Source organism: Tachysurus fulvidraco, chromosome 10, assembly GCF_022655615.1.
Source record: "Tachysurus fulvidraco isolate hzauxx_2018 chromosome 10, HZAU_PFXX_2.0, whole genome shotgun sequence".
NCBI classification, from domain to species: Eukaryota; Metazoa; Chordata; class Actinopteri; order Siluriformes; family Bagridae; genus Tachysurus; species Tachysurus fulvidraco.
Window position 1 is genome coordinate 17,594,502 of NC_062527.1, and position 19,348 is coordinate 17,613,849.

Below are 19,348 nucleotides of genomic sequence, written 5' to 3' on the forward strand. Positions count from 1 at the left end.
TAGATCTGACAGATTTCTCCTGTACTGTAGAATTTTTCATGATGTTGTAGAATGTGTGGTTCACATTTTACTTGAAGGAATACTCTTTAAAATATAATACAATCTCTCTCTCTCTCTCTCTCTCTCTCTCTCTCTCTCTCTCTCTCTCTCTCTCTCTCTTAAGGTAAAGTAAAATCAAAATAAAAAAGAGTCTAAAATCTGCAGCTTAGCTTTCACAGCCAGGGAACTGCAGGTACGATCAGGAAGGAGGTGGGACTGCATAGTAGTGATCATGTGATTCTAGTTATTAGAACTGGTGATGATGCTCCAGTTTGAAACTAAGACAGATTAATAGGTACACATTGCCTTCTAAAGTGCAAATGGGGTATGCCTGAGACTACCTCCTAAGTGACAAGAAAATAAAAAAATCAAGCATACAGAAGCTAACATGAAGCTAGAGGGATCTTTACCAGAAAAGAATAAAAAATAACCTAATGCTGTAAAAGGACAAACATGCAATATCAAAAACAGTCTGCTGACCCAGCTGTACAGTAGTTAGTTATATTGAGATCCTGGGACAGACACATACAGTAAAATATATCATTCTATTTCCATTATATGAATATTAAAACTCTATTAGGAATATTGAGGCTCTCCCACTAGCTAAATCTTAATGTATCCTCCCATATTTATAGTAATGGTGACTCTAAGTGATTATGATGATGATTAATGAAAGGTTGGGGGAGGTGCAGGAGTATCACTGTGACTGATGAACTTGCCTGTAGCCTGTCAGACTGCTCCGCTCCACTGCAGTGCACTTCAGCTGAACCTCAGTGAGCGCGCTGAGCTCCGGCACCGGCGTTGCGCGCGCATCCGGTGCTCTCAGGCGAAGAAGCAGCACTCGCCTGTATGTCCGCCAAAAGCAGACTGTCCAAATACAACAAAAGGGTGTCAGTGCCCGAGGATGATGATGAGCAGTGTTGGAAAGAGGAGAACGGCGGTGTGGATGCACGTTACTTGAAATCCGTGAAGAGTGCCAGAGACGCGCCGCACTACAACATGTGAGTAGCTCACAATCAGAGTCTGAATAAAGGAAGTGAAATGTCTAACAGACTTCATAAGTAAGCAATAAAAAGTGTACAAAAGCGTAACAGCTATTCGTGGAGTGTAAAACGTGACTTTATGACCTGACTTTTGATGTGATAACTGAATTTTTGATGAATGCACGTAGTTCACCGAGTTGGTGGGAAAGATGGTGTTAACGGATACAGATGCAGGTATGCGCATCTGTATGTTCATTTTCATTATTATTATTATTATTATTATTATTATTATTATTATTATTATTATTATTATTAATGACGCCGTCCTGAAAAAAATAATGAAATAGGTATTTTGCATCTAGTCTTGTAAAATTAATTATTTTGAATAATGTAATGAATGTCGGGTGTGCATGATGATAATGTAGCGCCACCCTGCGGATATTTACGAAAATGTGCTCTGTGTGTGTGTGTGTGTGTGTGTGTGTGTGTGTGTGTGTGTGTGTGTGTGTGTGTGTGTGTGTGTGTGTGTGTGTGTGTGTGTGTGTGTCTGCGCTCGCGTGTGTGTCGATTTTGACCTTGGGACATTTGAATTTGACTGGTTCCTAAAGGAAGAAAAGCTTTAAAGGGTTAAAGGTTTGTAAAAAAAAAAAAAAAGAAAAAGAAAAAAAAAAAAGGTCTCCTTTTGGTTACTGATTTAAAGGATTTTATATAAACATATAGGCATTGTATTATTTAGCTGCATTAATAATTATGGCAAAAATGTGTGTGTGTGTGTGTGTGTGTGTGTGTGTGTGTGTGTGTGTGTGTGTGTGTGTGTGTGTGTGTGTGTGTGTGTGTGAGTGTGTTATTTTTAATACCATTCAAATCTTTACAATAGATACAAATATATTTAACAGTTATGTGCATGTCTTAGTTAAACTTTATTTTAATGAAATCAGTTAGTTTGTTGGTTAGTCCCTAAGTACAATGACTATAATGATGGTATGAATGAGGTTGATTACAGCCCTCACCATGTGTCACTATAGTTTTTCTCCATTTAACACATCTACATCATGGACCTTCTTATAGCTCAATTTATCTCCCTTTTTATGTGCCTATGTGTATCTCCTTCAAAGTCTGCATAAATTGTGTAGTGTTTTAATGTGTAAAACAACAAGAAAAATTCCTCATATGTGTAACAATCTTGGCAAGATAAACAAGATCCTGACCCTGATTTAATGGTTTCTCTGGCATTGCTCCAAAGAATATCTGTGCTGGAACTTTTAAAGGGTAAAATTGAAAACATTAAATTCTACTTTAGTTATTACTGGTTATACTTTGTTTTGTATAGACAGTCAGAAGAGCTTGTTTGCGTGGCTGTTTCTGAAGGTTTTCAATGATTAACATGAACATTTTAACTGAACACATAAAGTAATTTCCAATGGGAGAGTAAATTAAGTTCACTATTACCTAATATATACTCGGAAAATTAACATCGATAAGAAGGCCGTTTCTCTTCTTCAATGCAAATCAATTGTCTGAATGTTCGCACCATCCCTCTGTGTTTGTCAGTTAATTATCAAAAAGCCACAACACTTAACCTACTAAAGAAAAAACTTTTGTTTATATGTGGGATTTTGAAAGATTTTGCCCTTGGACACAATTAGAAATGGGTTAGGGTTACTTTTACTGAGGTTAGTCTTATTATGGACAGAGATTATGGATAAGTGTGGCTACGGTAACAGTAGCATGAAAGCTAGTAGGAATAACATCCAATTATGTCATTATATGAGAATGTGTGTATGTGTATTTATTACGCTATACTTTCTGGTTTCTGTTTGATGGAAACTCAATGCTACAACACTGCTATTAATTTGGTGCATCGAACAGCCCTGTGCTTAAATTAGATTCTGCCTCACTTGTCACTTTGTATAAAAGCATCAGCTAAAATGAATACATGTGAATGTAAAGCTTTTATGCTGTTAGATACAGCAGAGGATGGGCCACTGCAACGCAAAGGAAATAATGATCACACTGTATCTTTCAGTATCTATGTAGTAGCTTAGTGGTTACGGTGTTGGAAAATTTTCTGAGATTATGCTTGTTGGCTCACCACACCAACTACGCAAAGCCGGGTCAGTCAAGCTATCTCTTGATGGTTCAAATGTTGACTTTCAAACAAAATTGAGGAATCTAGGGGTAATTTTCTATACCAATTTAACATTTGAGCCACATATCCAAAATACGGTTAAAACTGCATTCTTCCATCTCAGAAATATTGCCAGATTGCATCTAATGCTGTCATTTTCTGTTGCTGAGAGACTGATCAACTCTTTTGTGATTTCCTGTATTGATTACTGCAACGCCTTGTTGGCTGGGGTGTCAAAAGCTAACTTAAACAAATTACAGGTAGTGCAAAATTCAGCGGCTAGAATACTTACTAGAACTAAGTTAAAAGATCACATTACTCCCGTTTTGGAGTCCTTGCACTGGCTCCTCGTTAAGTTTAGGGTTGATTTTAAGATTTTGATGCTTACCTACAAGGCCTTACATGGGTTAGCTCCGCAATATTTGACTTATCTTTTAATTACTTATATTCCATCTCGCAACCTTCGTTCTTCTGAAACTGGTCTTTTAAATGTTCCTTTAACCCCTTTAAAACGATGGGTGATAGGGCCTTCTCTTCACTAGCTCCAAAACTGTGGAATTCATTACCAACTGAGATAAGGCAAGAAACATCTCTTGGCATTTTTAAATCTCAACTCAAAACTCAATTTTTTAGGGTAGGTTTTAATTTGACTAACTGAAATTTTACATAGTGCTTATTTTATAGTCTATTTTTGTTGCTTTAATTTTAATCTTTATATTATGTGTGTATTCTTTGTTGTTTTTATTCTGCTTTTGTAAAGCGATTTGAGATGTTCTTTTAAAGGTGCTATAGCAAATAAAGGTTATTATTATTATTATTATTATTATTATTATTATTATTATTATTATTATTATTATTATTATTATTATCTAAAGTTTGTGTGTTTAAATCCTAGCTCCAGCAAGTGTCTACTGCTGTGCCCTTGAGCAACGCCCTTAACCTAAACACACACATTAATGTAATACATAAATTTGATTAAAATGGAAATCGCTCTGAATAAGGCTGCTTGCCAAAGTCTGTAGATGTAAATAAACTTACTGCATAAAGTCACCATTAGTATTTTAGTTGTGTTTCCAGGTATGACTGGACCAATGGAAGGGACACCTTAAGAAACCTCACAAGTGATATGTAAAGTTAGGTGATGAGCAACTATTCTCTAACTGACTGACCTCTCAGGGTGCATTGCTGTACCCTCATAAGTTAGAACATCTACACTTGATTGGGCACCAGAATGATCCAGCAGTCAGTGGGATTGTCAGCATAGTAGGGGGTTAAGTATAGTTTGATGGGACAGGCATTACTGGCCCAGTAGTTTTCTGTTGGCCACTGGCAGAGCAAATGTCTTTGGCAAATGAAAAATGATTGGGCATGTTTTTTTCAGAAAATGTGTCTTAAATATGTCTTCAGTTAGAGCAGGTGACCTTCCTGCCTTTGGCTAAGCAAGAATATTATTGGTCTTTGTATAACTAGGCATCTAGTTGGCATTTGTTAGAGCCGGCATTTTGTTAAAACCCGGAGAAGCTGTTTTCAACTTTTGGAAGTTATATTTGGTTAGAGCAGTTTTACTGACATGGAACTGTTTTTGGAGCAGGTGCCTCTGAAATCTTTGTGGAGATGGTTTCCTGGTGTATATGGTGGTGGATAATGTTGCCATAAAGACCTTTGGATGTGCCCTTGCATGATAAGGAATCTGGAGGTGTGCCAGAGAAAGGGGCAGTAGCCTAGTAGTTAGGACTAGTATTTGGACTACTGAGTCCACCAAACTGCCACTGCTGGGCCCCTGAGCAAGGCCCTTAACCCTCAGTTGTATAAAATGTTGTTCTCGATAAGGGCGTCTGCCATTAATGTAAAACGTTTTTAATGGGACTGGTGTCATGGAAATTTATTTTATTTTATTAAGTGAAGTATTTACGCATGTAATTCATGCAAAAGCAGAACTTCAAGACTATAAGACTACAACAAAACAAAACAAGATACAGGTAAAACCCAAGGCAAACCGGAAGTAAGCTTGTTATTCTGGCAGTCTCCTCACTCTCCTTTGGGACACTATATATCTCTAGCTCTTATCTGTTCATCAATTCATCTTCACTGTGAAGGTGTAATATTGTTTCTCATGTGAGCCTGCATATGATAAATCGGAAATGGGAACACAGTGTCTTGTAATACATCAATATATCAAATTGCTATTAGTATTATTCCTACATCTCACTTGGCAAATATGGATATAAATGATTGCATTGTCTTCGTCTTCTTGAATGTAGCCTACATCCTGACCTGGGTTTGTAGCAAAGTAGCAAAATTAAAACTCTAGTCAAACTTACTCATGTCAGCTTATAAGACTGATTATATTTTAACAAATAGCAGGTTGTAGTGAGTAATGAGCTGGATCATTAGCTTCAAACAAATAATTTTTCACTATAATGAAGTCTGGGTTTTTTTTTGGGTTTTTTTTGCCTGTTTTCTCACAGTTACGTTGATTTATAGCTGTACTGAAAGCATTTTCCCCCAAAGTCCGCAAAGACTCGTGTTTAGGTACGAGCTCATGGTTTTATCTGTTTTATAAGAATGCTGTTATTTAAGGGAATAAAATTGTAGAAGAATAAATAAGGAAGTGGTGGTGTGATAATGTGGAGTACCCATGATTACGAGTTATTACTTACAGAAATGAAAACAAAGTATTAGAAGTGCAATAATATAAAAGTGTGGTTTGAGTTACAGCTGCTAAAGTCAGAGCTGATGTTTAATTAACACCGTCTGAGGTTTTAGCAGGGCTGGAGTAGTACGCCTACTATTATTTAATGACATCTAGCTATGTATGTATGTTTATGTTTTGCTTATGAGGATAAAAGTCTTTTACTGATCAGAGTTAGGAGTTAAATGAATGTAAACATGGGTTAATACCCCTAGCTGAGGCCTGCGAGGTGCCCTGATTATTTTCATTATTGATTTCATCAAATACCTGACTTGTACAAATCCATTTTTGACATGTTACAGTAAACTACCATTTTATTTCTATTATCACATCAGGGGTTTGATTATGTGTGTGTGTGTGTGTGTGTGTGTGTGTGTGTGTGTGTGTGTGTGTGTGTGTGTGTGTGTGTGTGTGTGTGTGTGTGTGTGTTAGTGTGTGTGTGTGTGTGTGTGTGTGTGTGTGTGTGTGTGTGTGTGTGTGTGTGTGTGTTCATGCTTGCAGAGGGGGCAATAATATATTTCTTCAAGTATGTTTTCTGCCCCGTGACAGAATGAACAGCAGCAGTTTGTTAAGATGTTCACGTTTCACTTCTCACATTAGAGTCTTCACGTTTCAGAGAGAAAAATCCATTAAAAAAGGTAGAAATTACACAAATAGATAAAACACTTTTTTTTTGTTAGTTTTGCTTTGTGTGGAATAACTAGTGAGTACATTTTTATGTTTTCTGTAATGAAATTACATTCTATTATTTAATTTAATTAATTTAATTAAAAGTTATTAAGTACATTGCACAAGTTCTGCATCCCACATGTTAAAAAAATAACAAACAAAAAAAATTACTAACCAAAATAAAAATAATCAAACTTACAAAAATAGAAACGTAAACACAATGGGTAAATAAATAAATAAATTTCATTTTTTAAATTAATTTTTGAATTAATTCCTAATTTAATTATTAAGTATTGATTGAATTTCTGCCAGTCAATCCTAAATTCCCACAAGGCTTCAAAATGAATATATATGCAGAACAGAAAAACAGTGTTTCAATCAAACTGTGCTTTTTTTTATTATTATTTAAGCAGTGAAACCAAACAGGACACTATTTGCAAAATGCTGGTGATTTTCTCAACCCAGCTGAAATCAGCTTCTCTACAAATCGGGTTGTGGTTTAGACTGAGAGCATATCTTAAACTCTTAAACTTAATACTGGTCCAAATTGTCTGTGAAAAGCACTGTGGGTGTTTACATCTAGGAACAAGTTAAGTAAACCCTTTTGTCTTAAGCACTCTGCAGTGAAGAGGCTGCAGTCTGGAGCGAGTGTTTGCAGTTCCGCTCTCAGAAATATCGTTCCCTGCTCTACTGAGGCTCTTGTAAAGGGGAACTGATGCACTGTATTTATTATTACAAGCAACTTTAATTCATTAGGGTAAGAAACACAAATGCTTATAAAAATGATACAGATATTATTGGCAGCAGATATTATTGGTGAGGTCCAAAAATCTGAGCCTATTGAAAAATCTTCTAATTATATATATATATATATATATATATATATATATATATATATATATATATATATATATATATATATATATATAAAAATTGTGGTTTCTGAAATTATTATTATTATTATTAGTAGTAGTAGTAGTAGTAGTAGTAGTAGTAGTAGTATTTGGAATTGTATAAAATTTTATTGGATAAAAATCAGGAAGGTTATTCATAAAATCCAGTCCTGAAAACCTCTAACACTGACATTTCTAATTTTGTGTATACTTTGTAAGCACAATTAATTTTTTATTACATACAAAAATATCCATGTAATATAAATACCAAAAATAATTAATCTATTATAATAAATAAAAAATCTATATATCACTTTATATACATTATACATTATATATAATGTGATTTATAATGTGAGTTATTATATGATATGAAACATGGACTATTTTGTTGCTTAGTCGACTCTCCACTTAATTAGCTCCTTTACTTCGCTGTCACATCAACGTCAAGTGCTGTTATATGTGAGTTATAAAGTTCCACAGGTTTACATGAACTGAAAAATGTTCAATCACATGTAGAATTATATACTCAAAGAAGGATTTAAGGTTTTTATGGATTTTAAGGTGAAGAAGGATTTAAATGCCTACAGGAGCTGGCAGACAGTTCAGTTACAAATTAAATTGATTTGGCATATATCTATTTCAATATAACATGTAACTATTCAACAACCTTATCAAAACCTTTGTGAGAAAATCACACTTGGATAACGAGGTTTTAGACATGGCTCAAGCATGATCTTTGCAGGCTAGTAAACAGTAAGGTTTGTAAATGGCATAAATAATAATATTTTTGCCTTGATTTCTGTGTTCCTACAGTTTTGTTCTAAACCTGTCTTTTTGTCTATTTGCCAGAATTTTCTATGATGACATCCAGTGTTTTTTCCATGACATATAAATATACAGTAGATGCCAATGTAGATATCATCTAAATCTCTGACACTCTTTATGGAGATACAGATGTCATCTAGATCTCTGACAGTCTTTATGGACTTACAGATGTCATCTAGATCTCTGACAGTCTTTATGGAGATGTCTTCTAGATCCATCGATAGAAGCTAGTTAGATGTAGAACTTAATGTATATTGTAATTATTTATAATTCCCCCTATCACAGGTTTGTATAATTGGATAATTTCACTTCTGAGTCTGTTTCCTTTCAAGGTTTACTAAGAGAAACACAGAAAGTGTCTTTGACACTTGATCAAAGAAGTTCACATTTTAAATGCCGAATATTAAACTAGATTGTGTTTTTCTTTCTTGTATGACATAACTGTTTCCTAAAATTGGCACATAAGAAGCTGTGATGAGACATCCACCTGTAGCATCTGTTGTGTTTTATTAAAAAGCTATTAAAACCAGGATGAGTTCGCACTATCCACATGGATCTTTCCCAAGATGGCTGTTCTCACTGTGCTCACTTCATCTGTCACTAGACCTCCCTCGGAGTTAATAGTTCAAACCAAATGTCAATCATCTGCTCCTTCTCAGAGGTGGCTACCTGATGGGACAATGTCAACATGGATTAGCATATTAGACAAAAGCAGGCAGGGGATACAGTGCTGTTTCCACTCACATGAGTTTGGAGGGTCTGGAAATGTATTCTCAGTACAGCTAGAGTCTTTAGTCAGACTACCTTTTCCTAGGTGCAAATCCATTGTTTATTTCTTTTTCTAGGAAAACTCTGGACTCTTTTCCGGCACGGAGGATGACGCTGCAACGTGAGAAGGGTCGTCGGCAGGCAGTTCGTGGCCCGGCATTCATGTTCAATGCCCGTGGAAGCAGCTTAACAGCCGAGGAAGAGCGTTTTCTCGATGCAGCCGAGTACGGCAACATCCCGGTAGTGCGTAAGATGCTGGAAGAATCAACCACCCTTAATGTGAACTGTGTGGATTACATGGGTCAAAATGGGTTACAGTTGGCTGTGGGCAATGAGCACCTGGAGGTGAGTGAGCTGCTCTTGCGGCGAGAGAACCTGGCACGTGTTGGCGATGCCCTCCTGCTGGCCATCTCAAAGGGCTATGTGCGTATTGTGGAAGCACTGTTAGGCCACCCTTCATTTGCTGGTGAAGAGAGGATCACGCGCAGCCCATGCGAGCTGCAGGACGATGATTTTTATTCATACGATGAAGACGGCACTCGTTTCTCACCTGACATTACGCCCATCATCCTAGCCGCCCACTGCCACAAATACGAAGTGGTGCACATGCTGCTGATAAAAGGTGCACGCATTGAGCGGCCGCACGACTACTTCTGCAAGTGCGCCGACTGCACGGAGAAACACATTAAGGACTCATTTAGCCTTTCCAGGTCCAGAATCAACGCATACCGTGGTCTTGCCAGTCCAGCATACCTCTCGCTCTCCAGTGAAGACCCTGTTCTCACCGCCCTGGAGCTCAGCAATGAGCTCGCCAAATTGGCCAACATCGAGAAGGAGTTTAAGGTACAAGGGGTTGGGAATTTGAATTTACCTATTCATATATATGAAACCTTATTATGTATTGTGAATTTAAACAGACAAGGGAAATGTAGGAGGTTTTTTTTGATAAAGAGTTTATCTTAAACAACTTTAGCAGTGATCTCTGGAAAATTGTCCGTAGTGTGTGAGTGTGTGAGTGAATGAGAGTGTGCGTGTGTGCCCTGATGGGTTGGCAATCCGTCCAGGGTGTATCCTGCCTCAATGCCCGATAATGCCTGAGAAAGGCACAGGCTCCCCGTGACCCGAGAACTTCGGATAAGCGGTAGAAAATGAATGAATGAATGAATGAATGAATGGATGAATGAATGAACTTTAGCAGTGCTAATTATTAAACATTTTCCAGCATAGTTATAATAGTAGAAATAATGAAAATAGTAAATAATAATAACAACAACAACAACAATATTATTATTATTATTATTATTATTATTATTATTATTATTATTATTATTATTATTATTATTATAGAATGTTTTTTCCACTTCAGTACATGACAAACTAGGCTCATTTTCCTTAATAAAAATATAACATCAGTTTAAAAAACACAATGTTTCAGTCATTTTGCCTGAACAAAAAGCTTTCATTTGCTTTCTTTTCATCTTTTATTTACATTCCCATCTGTGCACACACTATTACAACAATTTATGTGTCTGTTTCCATAAATATTGTTATCAATAATAAACAGCATATATTTTCCCTATATTTGGGGCATTGTGCATGAGGTTTTGGCCATGGCTTTGAAGAAACGTGAAGGTTCTTGTCACTGTTATATATGGTATACCGTTGCTAGTGGGCACAAACGTTTGAAACCTTCAACTACATACTGCAGTAAATCTGTACGATTGTTACTGCGTTTTATTCATTAAATACATTTTTTTGGACAAATGTTAGTTTAACTATGAGTCTATGGTTGTTTGTTCAACATGAGAAGTGTTATGACCCTTGCTGAGAGCAATAAACTTGAGATTATCATGATCTTGGCACAGATGCTCAATAGCAATGCATGCTGGGAGAATAGACTGGCATTCGATCAGCGGAAATTACCTGGGCAGAGCTTTATTGGATGATAGAGACACTTGGGTTTGATGATTTAGCTGGTGATTTAATCCAAAATGAATTACTATGACATTCAGCAGATGTTAGTAAATCACTTGAGCTGATTTGTCAACAAAATGCTACAAAGAATTCAGTGAATTTTATTACCATTGTTATCATTTGTGTCTGTTCAGTTTCAGACGCATCTTACTTTGTATTGTTCGTTCATTCAATAAGGCTTATGCATTTCCTTACAATATACAGTATAATGTGCATTTCTCATTTTGCAGTTCTGTGTGATTTTGGATATTTTATTACTTTAATATTCAAATACTTGCTTAACTATTAAATTTGAATATTCTTTGGTTTACAGTTACTGATTTCAAACTATAAAATTTGAGAAAAAATGACAGGTGACACAATACAGCTTTTTCTTTTCCGATACTGATGTTCTGCGAGTATGATAGATTACCTATATGATATTTTTTTTCTTGTTTTTTAAACTATGATGCTTTAAAATGACTGTTTTTTAAATGTGTTTTACATTTACAGGATCTGACAGATTTTTTTTTCCTTAGATATTGGCCTGACACCAATTCTGGTATATGGTCAGTGCCTTCCCTAGCTAACCTAGTAAAGATGGAAAGGTCATTTCTCTCTCAGCAGTGTATTACTAATGTATGACCAGCTTATGTAATGCAATGCTTGAGTGACAGAATGTGACAACAGTTTCAGATATACTAATGTTCCATGCAACATGTCTCTCAAGCTTATGCTCATCTTTGTGCATGTACCATATGAAAAGGTTAACTTAATTAACTTTAAACATGAACACCTTGCTAAAGCCTTGAAGGGATTCTTTTAATTTACTAGATAATTTTTAAAAAAAAAAACCCTTAGGAAATGGCCACTTGGTTAAAAAGGTTTATTATTAGCATTAAGATAAATGTGACAAAATTTCAGACACATTTCTTCCCAAAGTTCTGTTGTGGTTCCTGACTGGTAGTTTGTGAAAAAAGAATACTTTGCTTTATACACTAGAAGAAGATCCATTTACAGTGTGTTGACGCTGGAGAAACTGTCAGCAGACCATTTGACTATCTGTCAACAAGCCATCAGGTGACTGCCGAGAACAAGCCTATAATCCACTTCTAAATAATATGCTGAAGGTTTATGGTTGGTGATGCTTATATACGCCAACAAACCTTTTAAATGTGAAACACAGTGGCTTCTATCGCAGATTCTAATTGCAGACGTTTATGTAAATTAATTAGCTGAACGTGAAACAGTTGTTACAAACATTACTACAAAGGCTAAGAGGATAAAAGGGCAGGTGAATATTTTACTATGAACGCAATGAACAGTCAATTAGCAAACTGGTTTCAGGCAAGAAGAGGCAAAGTCTGAATGAGACGCAATGAGACTGCTCAAATAAACTGCCGAGAAGAAATGAAACACGTTGGGTTAAATGAACAGAGTAATCAATATGTAAACTCCAAACATTTGCGGATAATAAGGACACGTACTGTAACAAGGCAAACAACCAATTACAAGACATAGGTGGAGACACAATATGAATATAAAAAAAATGCATGATGATGTAAACAAACTCATAGCCATAATGCTACAGAGCGGGCTGGGGGTTCCTACAAGCCACGGCCTTAGATTTAGATATAGATTTCTTATATTATTTACTTTTTCTGATTTAGACTAATTAGTGGAATTATGACAATGCTTGTTATTAAAGAAAAGTTTAATTTTACAGCTAAATGGTCTAATATATATATACATATATATTAGTAATGATGCTTTACTTGCAAATCCTGATATGCAAACCCTGATATGCTTTTTAATTTAACGTTGCTCCAATGCAGAGATTTTTTTTTCCTTAGAAAAAAAAATGTATTCCATTTTATACTAGTTAAGAATTTTAATATTACTTCTTTAAGATTATGCAAAGAATTATTTCTTTCTTTTTTTTTTTTTTCTTGATGTTTTAATTCATAGGAATGGATAAGACCTTTAATTAGTATTCTCAGCACATACTGTTATCTCGCTCTCTCAATGTATAACAAATATAAATGGCAGTCCTGGACTGAATAAGGCTAGCTTTGATGGGCTAAATGTGCACAACAGTGCCCCTTATATCAAATCCCTTCAGACAAGAATTCTTCTTGACTCAATGTTCTAGTAAGCCATAATTTAGATTGACAGCGTGGTTCCTTTGCTTCTTTTAGGAAACAGACAAAGTATTTTGCCAGCACTAATCCATGTAGAAGCTTCAGGATATTAAGGGTCCGCAGCTCTTGGTCTAATATTCTGAAGCAGTTGGTTCAGACTTAGAATCATTGGTCTTATTTCGGTTATCATTTATTTATCTCACAGACATTTTTAATGCTAATACAGAGGAGACACTTGTCAACAGGCAGCCAATCACAATGAATGACACAGTCTCACTAGTGCTGAGAAAAAGGAAACCTCTTCTATGATGATCTAAGACAACAGTAGCATCCAATTAAACCTGTCACAATGATTACATATCTCAAGATAAAATCAAATGCATTATTATTTGTTTATTCATAAATGTTTTGTCATCTAGTCTAGTTTTGCTGTCGCAGGCAGCATTGCATATCCTAAAGGGGATCGTTTGTTAGTATTTGCGATCGAAGGTCTTAAAAATGTAAACATTCTCACTGGCAACTGATTTAGTTCCACTGTGATCGAAGACAGCCGGTGATAAAATTCTTGCAGTCTTAGAAAAGTTTTATTTGATCTTGTTAAGATACCACTGCTCTTATGCTGCTGTAAAATCCACCAGTAGGAGGAAAGCTTAGGCATCTCTGTAATGTCTAGTCACACGTATATAATGACAGGACTACACGAAACATAAGGAAAGAAACAAGAAATAAATTACAGCCTCCGGTTGTATAGATGGCTAATTATCATTATGCCGTGTTCACTGAGTTTATGACAAGGTTTCTAGTTGAAGACAAACTGATTGTGGATAAATTGTTGTTCCAGTTTTGTATTCATGCACTTGTCCTAATATCTCATTGTTTCTAGTTACAACTTCCAGGTACATAATGTACAGTATACGGCAGATGTGTGTTTAACATTTTTTGAAGAAGCCTTCAGTGTCAACTTTGTAACTTTGCTTAGTCAGATGTAGAGCTGTATATTTAATTTTTTGTTATAAGTGGGATGATAATGGAAAAATCTTTAGAACAGAGGAAACTATGGATCTTCTGAAATATGACAAGCTTCACTGAGAATATAACGTACATTTGTTGTTTTGGAACGATAACAGGGATCCTGCTTTCCCTCTCCCTCTCCCTCTCTCTCTCTCTCTCTCTCTCTCTCTCTCTCTATCTATCTATCTCTCCCTCTCTCATCGTCTTTAACTGATTGTTGCTGTCTTTCTCTCTTTCGGTCTATCTGTCTGTTTTTGTTTCTATTTCTTTCCATTTGTCTCTTTCTCTCTCTCTCTCTCTTTCTCTTTGTTTCTCTCTCTCTTTCTTTCTTTCTCACAGCTATTATATTCATCACCTTAATTTGGAAGTCAAGTATCATTTCTATTTGGCTTTAGGTTTTGACACTTTTTTTTTAAATGTATTTATTTATTAAGCCAGCACACTGTGATGCATGTTGATATATATGTACGTCCTTAAACCAATGAACTGTATAGTTAATTGTTATACATGTAACAAGCAAATATGTCTGTATGTTGACTGATCTAAAGCAAGTACTTGTACATACAGAAGAACTTATTTAAAGGAAGAAAGTGCTGCTGTGTTTTTTTTTTTTTTGCTGATTCTCTGAGTAGCCACATTGATTTGATGTTTCAGGAGATCTTCCTGATTTTCCCATCTGAGGGTTTTTATCTTGGTTTGTCCCATTTCAGTTATAAGCTTTATGCTTTGTGCTCTCCCTCTTTCACTCTTTCTCTGTAATGATCTCTCTCTCTCTCTGTCTCTCTCTCTCTCTCTTGCTCAGAATGACTACAGAAAATTGTCTATGCAGTGTAAGGACTTTGTGGTGGGTGTGCTGGACCTGTGCAGGGACACAGAGGAGGTGGAGGCCATTCTGAATGGAGATGTATCTGCTGAGCTGGAGATGGGTCAGCACCATCGCTCTCTCCTCAGCAGAGTCAAACTGGCTATTAAATACGAAGTAAAGAAGGTAAGTTAAATAGTGCAGTTTGCAGTCTTTGGCTGTACATCACACGTGCAGTATGTGTGCTTTCCTCAGCATACACTCAGCTGAATATATAACAACCCCATAAAAAGCTAATACCACTAATTGCACCCTCCATCTGTTGTTGTCTCTGAAAGCTCTAGACATATAACAGGATGAAATACAGTACATTGCTCAGTGCTACGTATTTCATAATGACATGCCCATGTTCATTATTGTGCATTAGTTACACATGACTAATACTGTATATGTTCTTAAACACACAAATAGAAATCCTTCCAGGTTAAATAAAGGGGTTAATCAAGCTAACAGCAATGAACCAGACATGAAATGCAATTTCGAAATTGGCTTTTGAAGGAAAGGATTGCCAAAAGTGTTTCCTGTCGTGGACAAAAAAAAACAAGCTGCTTATTCATCTCTGACATAATTGAGATTAAAATGGATGGCAACACGCTTGGGCTGTAATGAAAGAATATATGACCATGTTAGATTGTGTGTGCGTGTGTTATGTAATGCTGTGTGATGTATGATCGATGGAAGACAGGTCACAAAATACTGGCTTTAGATAGATAGATAGATAGATAGATAGATAGATAGATAGATAGATAGATAGATAGATAGATAGATAGACAGACAGACAGACAGACAGATAGGTAGATAGATACGGACGGACGGATGGACGGACGGACGGACGGACGGACGGAGAGATAGATACTTTATTCATCCCAGTGGAAAATTCATGTTTTTTACTATATATCATCTTCGAACGATAGTATAAATTTCTATAGTGTAGATATATATCGAAGTTTCCTGAAATGTAGAAAAAAAATCTTTCTTTTTCATAGAAAGCATCATACAAAATAATTGCAATTACACTCAAGAAAAGTGTTCTTTATTACTTCGACAGTTAACCTTATTAGATTTAAAATGGACTTGCATTTGTTATCGATACCAAACATAGACATTTTTGGCCTTGTTCTGAGAAATTCCACTTTCTTTACAGTATATTAAACAAACATGTTTTTTAGGAATAATGAATAGATGTTTTGACATTAGCAGAGACCAGTATTCCTATTTTCAATCAAAACCAGCATGTTTAATTCACGTGTACTGATGCATTGTCCTAATATGTAACATCTATGTGGATATACAGTATATCACTCTAATCGTTCCGTTTATATAGAATGTATGCTGACGGCATTTTTAAATATTATATTCAGCATTGTTGCTTGAATAATTTAGTAGTAGAAATAAGTTTCAGGAACTGAGTTTATATCTTACCACTATGAAGACAAAGAAGCTTAAGCAACTACCAAAAAATGGCAATATGTTAGCATAGGTGAACATTTTATTTTTATAATAATACATAAAAATAAAGAAATATATATAAAACTCAGTCAGTTTATTTTATAATGCTAACCTCAAATAAATAAGCAAACAGAGAAGTTATTAGATATGTTACTTTTAGACTTTTTCAGTTTTTAATATTCTCCTGTTTGACCCATTTATAATTCAGCTCCGGTGCCAGCTTCATGATCTTATGTAAGATTAAAAGGGAAAGAGATTTACGTTGTCCAACACTTGTTTAGCACTTTGCGCATATTTTCTAACCGCTGTCAGTGTGAGATTTAGTCTTGAATGTACTTCCCTGTTACCTGTAATTAATGGTGCTTACAAACTGCGTGTCAGTCACGACTAAACAGATAGATGCCTGGCTGCAATCTTACAGCTTTCTGATCAGCTTTTGAAAACTATACAGCTTAAAAGATATTTAAGTTTTGTTTCACACAAAGCTAACAATAAAGAACTTTAAATACGAATGTGTGAAGCCCATAATATTTTAAATATGTAGTCATCCAAGTGTGTGGGTGTGATGGTTTTGTGATAAAAATCTGATGTGAATTAGATATTACTGGCCATCTCATTTTAGTAGCAGAGTTAATTGAGGTCAGCTGTGCAACATAAAACAGTGTTATTATTCATTTCAATATATTGTGGCTTCATTCGTTAAGGGAATACTGTATAAATACAGTATATATAAGATGGTTATTTTCCTCTTTCCTATTCATTCATTACTTCACTTGGCTTCATATTTTCAGGATAATTATACATATTTTGAAACACTTTATTGATATAGCAAGCAGCAAGTTAACTAGGGCAGGTATGAAATTAACACCTATAATTCCCATGAGATAGATGCAATTAACCTAAAGTACAGTACACCAGAGAACAAACTTACCCAACCTCTGTGTATGCAGTGTTCTTAACTTTGGCCCAGAAACAGTGATTTACCTTTTTAGCATGTACTAAGTTTTTGCTTGCAGTAGAAGAAAGATGACTCTCCTGTACATAGAGAACTGTAGTCATATCTGATTTAAGGAGGTGATGAGGAGAAAATATAGTTTTATTGATTAATTGATATAAAGGGCATGGTACAGATCATAGAAGTCTGTTATGGCAAATTAATAATATATTTCATTGATTTTAGTCAGTACTATGTTTAGCTACAATTATAGCTAAGTAAGGATTGTTTAAACACATTATGGTACATTGTTTTAAACCACCCCAGTGGAGCTTTGGGAAGGTCCTGGAACTGGCTTTCTTGCAATATACTTGCCACCAGTTTTCCAGTCCCTGTTGATGAAAAGCTTCCACACACCTTGATACAACCACCATCATGGTTTACTTTGGGGACGAAGTTCTCTCAGCAATATCAGTTGTAGAAATTTGAACATGAATTTGAATACAAAGCAAAAAAAATTCTCATCAGACTTGACAACCTTTTTGCATATTTGCTGAGGATCCATCTTGCCTTACGTCAAACACCAACATGATTCCATATGGTTCTTCATGGCCCAGATTTGCGGAGTGTCCATACTCTGGCTGTGCTGTGTACAATTTCTTCTCTTTGAGATTCAGAGCTCCAAGATAGACAGAGCCACAAGCACAGATTGAGCCAACCCACCGTCCCTCAAAACACAAGTAAGACATTCATCAAGACCCTTCTCTGATCATGCACCCAGGTGGTGTAATAACTTTCCCCGGCTGTCCAAACATCTGAGTTACTATCTGTCTTCAACCAGAGACCGGAGACCTCTTCAGCTAGAACTTAAACAAGCACTAAATCAACGTAACTTATTGATGGAAACTAGCTCTCACAGCGTATTCTATATAACACGGTTTTATTGTTCTAACATGAAGACAAATTTTGATTTTGTCAATTAGGACAGGATGCTGACTGTGATGATCTTTACTGTGCTGATGAAGATGATGAGTCTCATATTGACGTTCCCATTGCTCTTAGGCTGATCGATGTTAATAAATGCCTTATGGTATATGCGAATAATCTGTTAAAATACTTCACGCTTTCTCACTAGCATAGACTAGCTGTGAGTCTGAGCACTGTCCAAGAACAAACAGCCAGATGCCTCGCCTGGTTCCTAGATCCACCAGTGAATCCATCACTCCAGAATTAGGCTAGATCTGTTAATGGGATTATTATTACTGCTATCTGTTTCTCTGACATTCTCACTTAACATGCAAATGTATGTCTATCCTTTTAACCACAGCTTCACCGAACTGACAAATAACTGTTTAGCTTTACACACTCTCCTTGGATCTCCACCTCTTATTGTTGTTACTGAGAAACTGAGTCAGAATGCCATCATCAGACAAAAAAATTTATAAAGAACCAGGACTAACATTTGCAATGATATAATGGACATTATATGATTAACTGTTGACAGATTCCATGGAGGGTTGGGGAAATTTGGTAAGGATCTCAATACTTGGGGATTCTCTTTTGTTGGAAATTAATCAGCGATGGGTTTGTATGATATGGCACTATGCAAATCTGAGGTACAGAGTCCACACAGAAGATTCATCAATTCATATCCAATAAAAAATATACAGTTTTATTTAAATTTTACCAGATATATTGCCAGAGCTAATACTGTTTTTATCTGCTTGTTGTTACATTTAATGTTGGAGCATCTGTGAGTCAAGTAAAACCTCAACCATAACAGTAATAAGATGTAACAATGCAGACATTTGTTAGCCTAGTGGTTATGGTGTTATGGTTAAGGTTGTGAGTTCAAATCCTAGGTCTACCAATCTGCCACCGCTGGACCCCTGAGCAAGGCCCTTAAACCTTGGTTGTTTGGCTGTATAAAATGAGGAAATATTGTAAGTCACGGAACAAGTACATCAGAGGGACAGTTCATGTTGGACGTTTGGGAGA

At 35.8% G+C, this 19,348-nt stretch overlaps 1 protein-coding gene across 1 annotated transcript in view; it reads left to right on the top strand.

The window, feature by feature from the left end:
- Positions 1 to 784: 784 nt before the first annotated feature.
- trpc3 (transient receptor potential cation channel, subfamily C, member 3) overlaps positions 785 to 19,348 on the top strand; it is a 33,126-nt gene continuing 14,562 nt past the window's right edge. Inside the window, exons 1-3 of the mRNA XM_027165128.2 lie at positions 785 to 1,040; positions 9,078 to 9,843; positions 14,908 to 15,093. Of these exons, the coding sequence (XP_027020929.1) occupies positions 889 to 1,040; positions 9,078 to 9,843; positions 14,908 to 15,093 (1,104 nt within the window). The 5' untranslated portion in view covers positions 785 to 888. The remainder of the gene's footprint in view (positions 1,041 to 9,077; positions 9,844 to 14,907; positions 15,094 to 19,348) is intronic.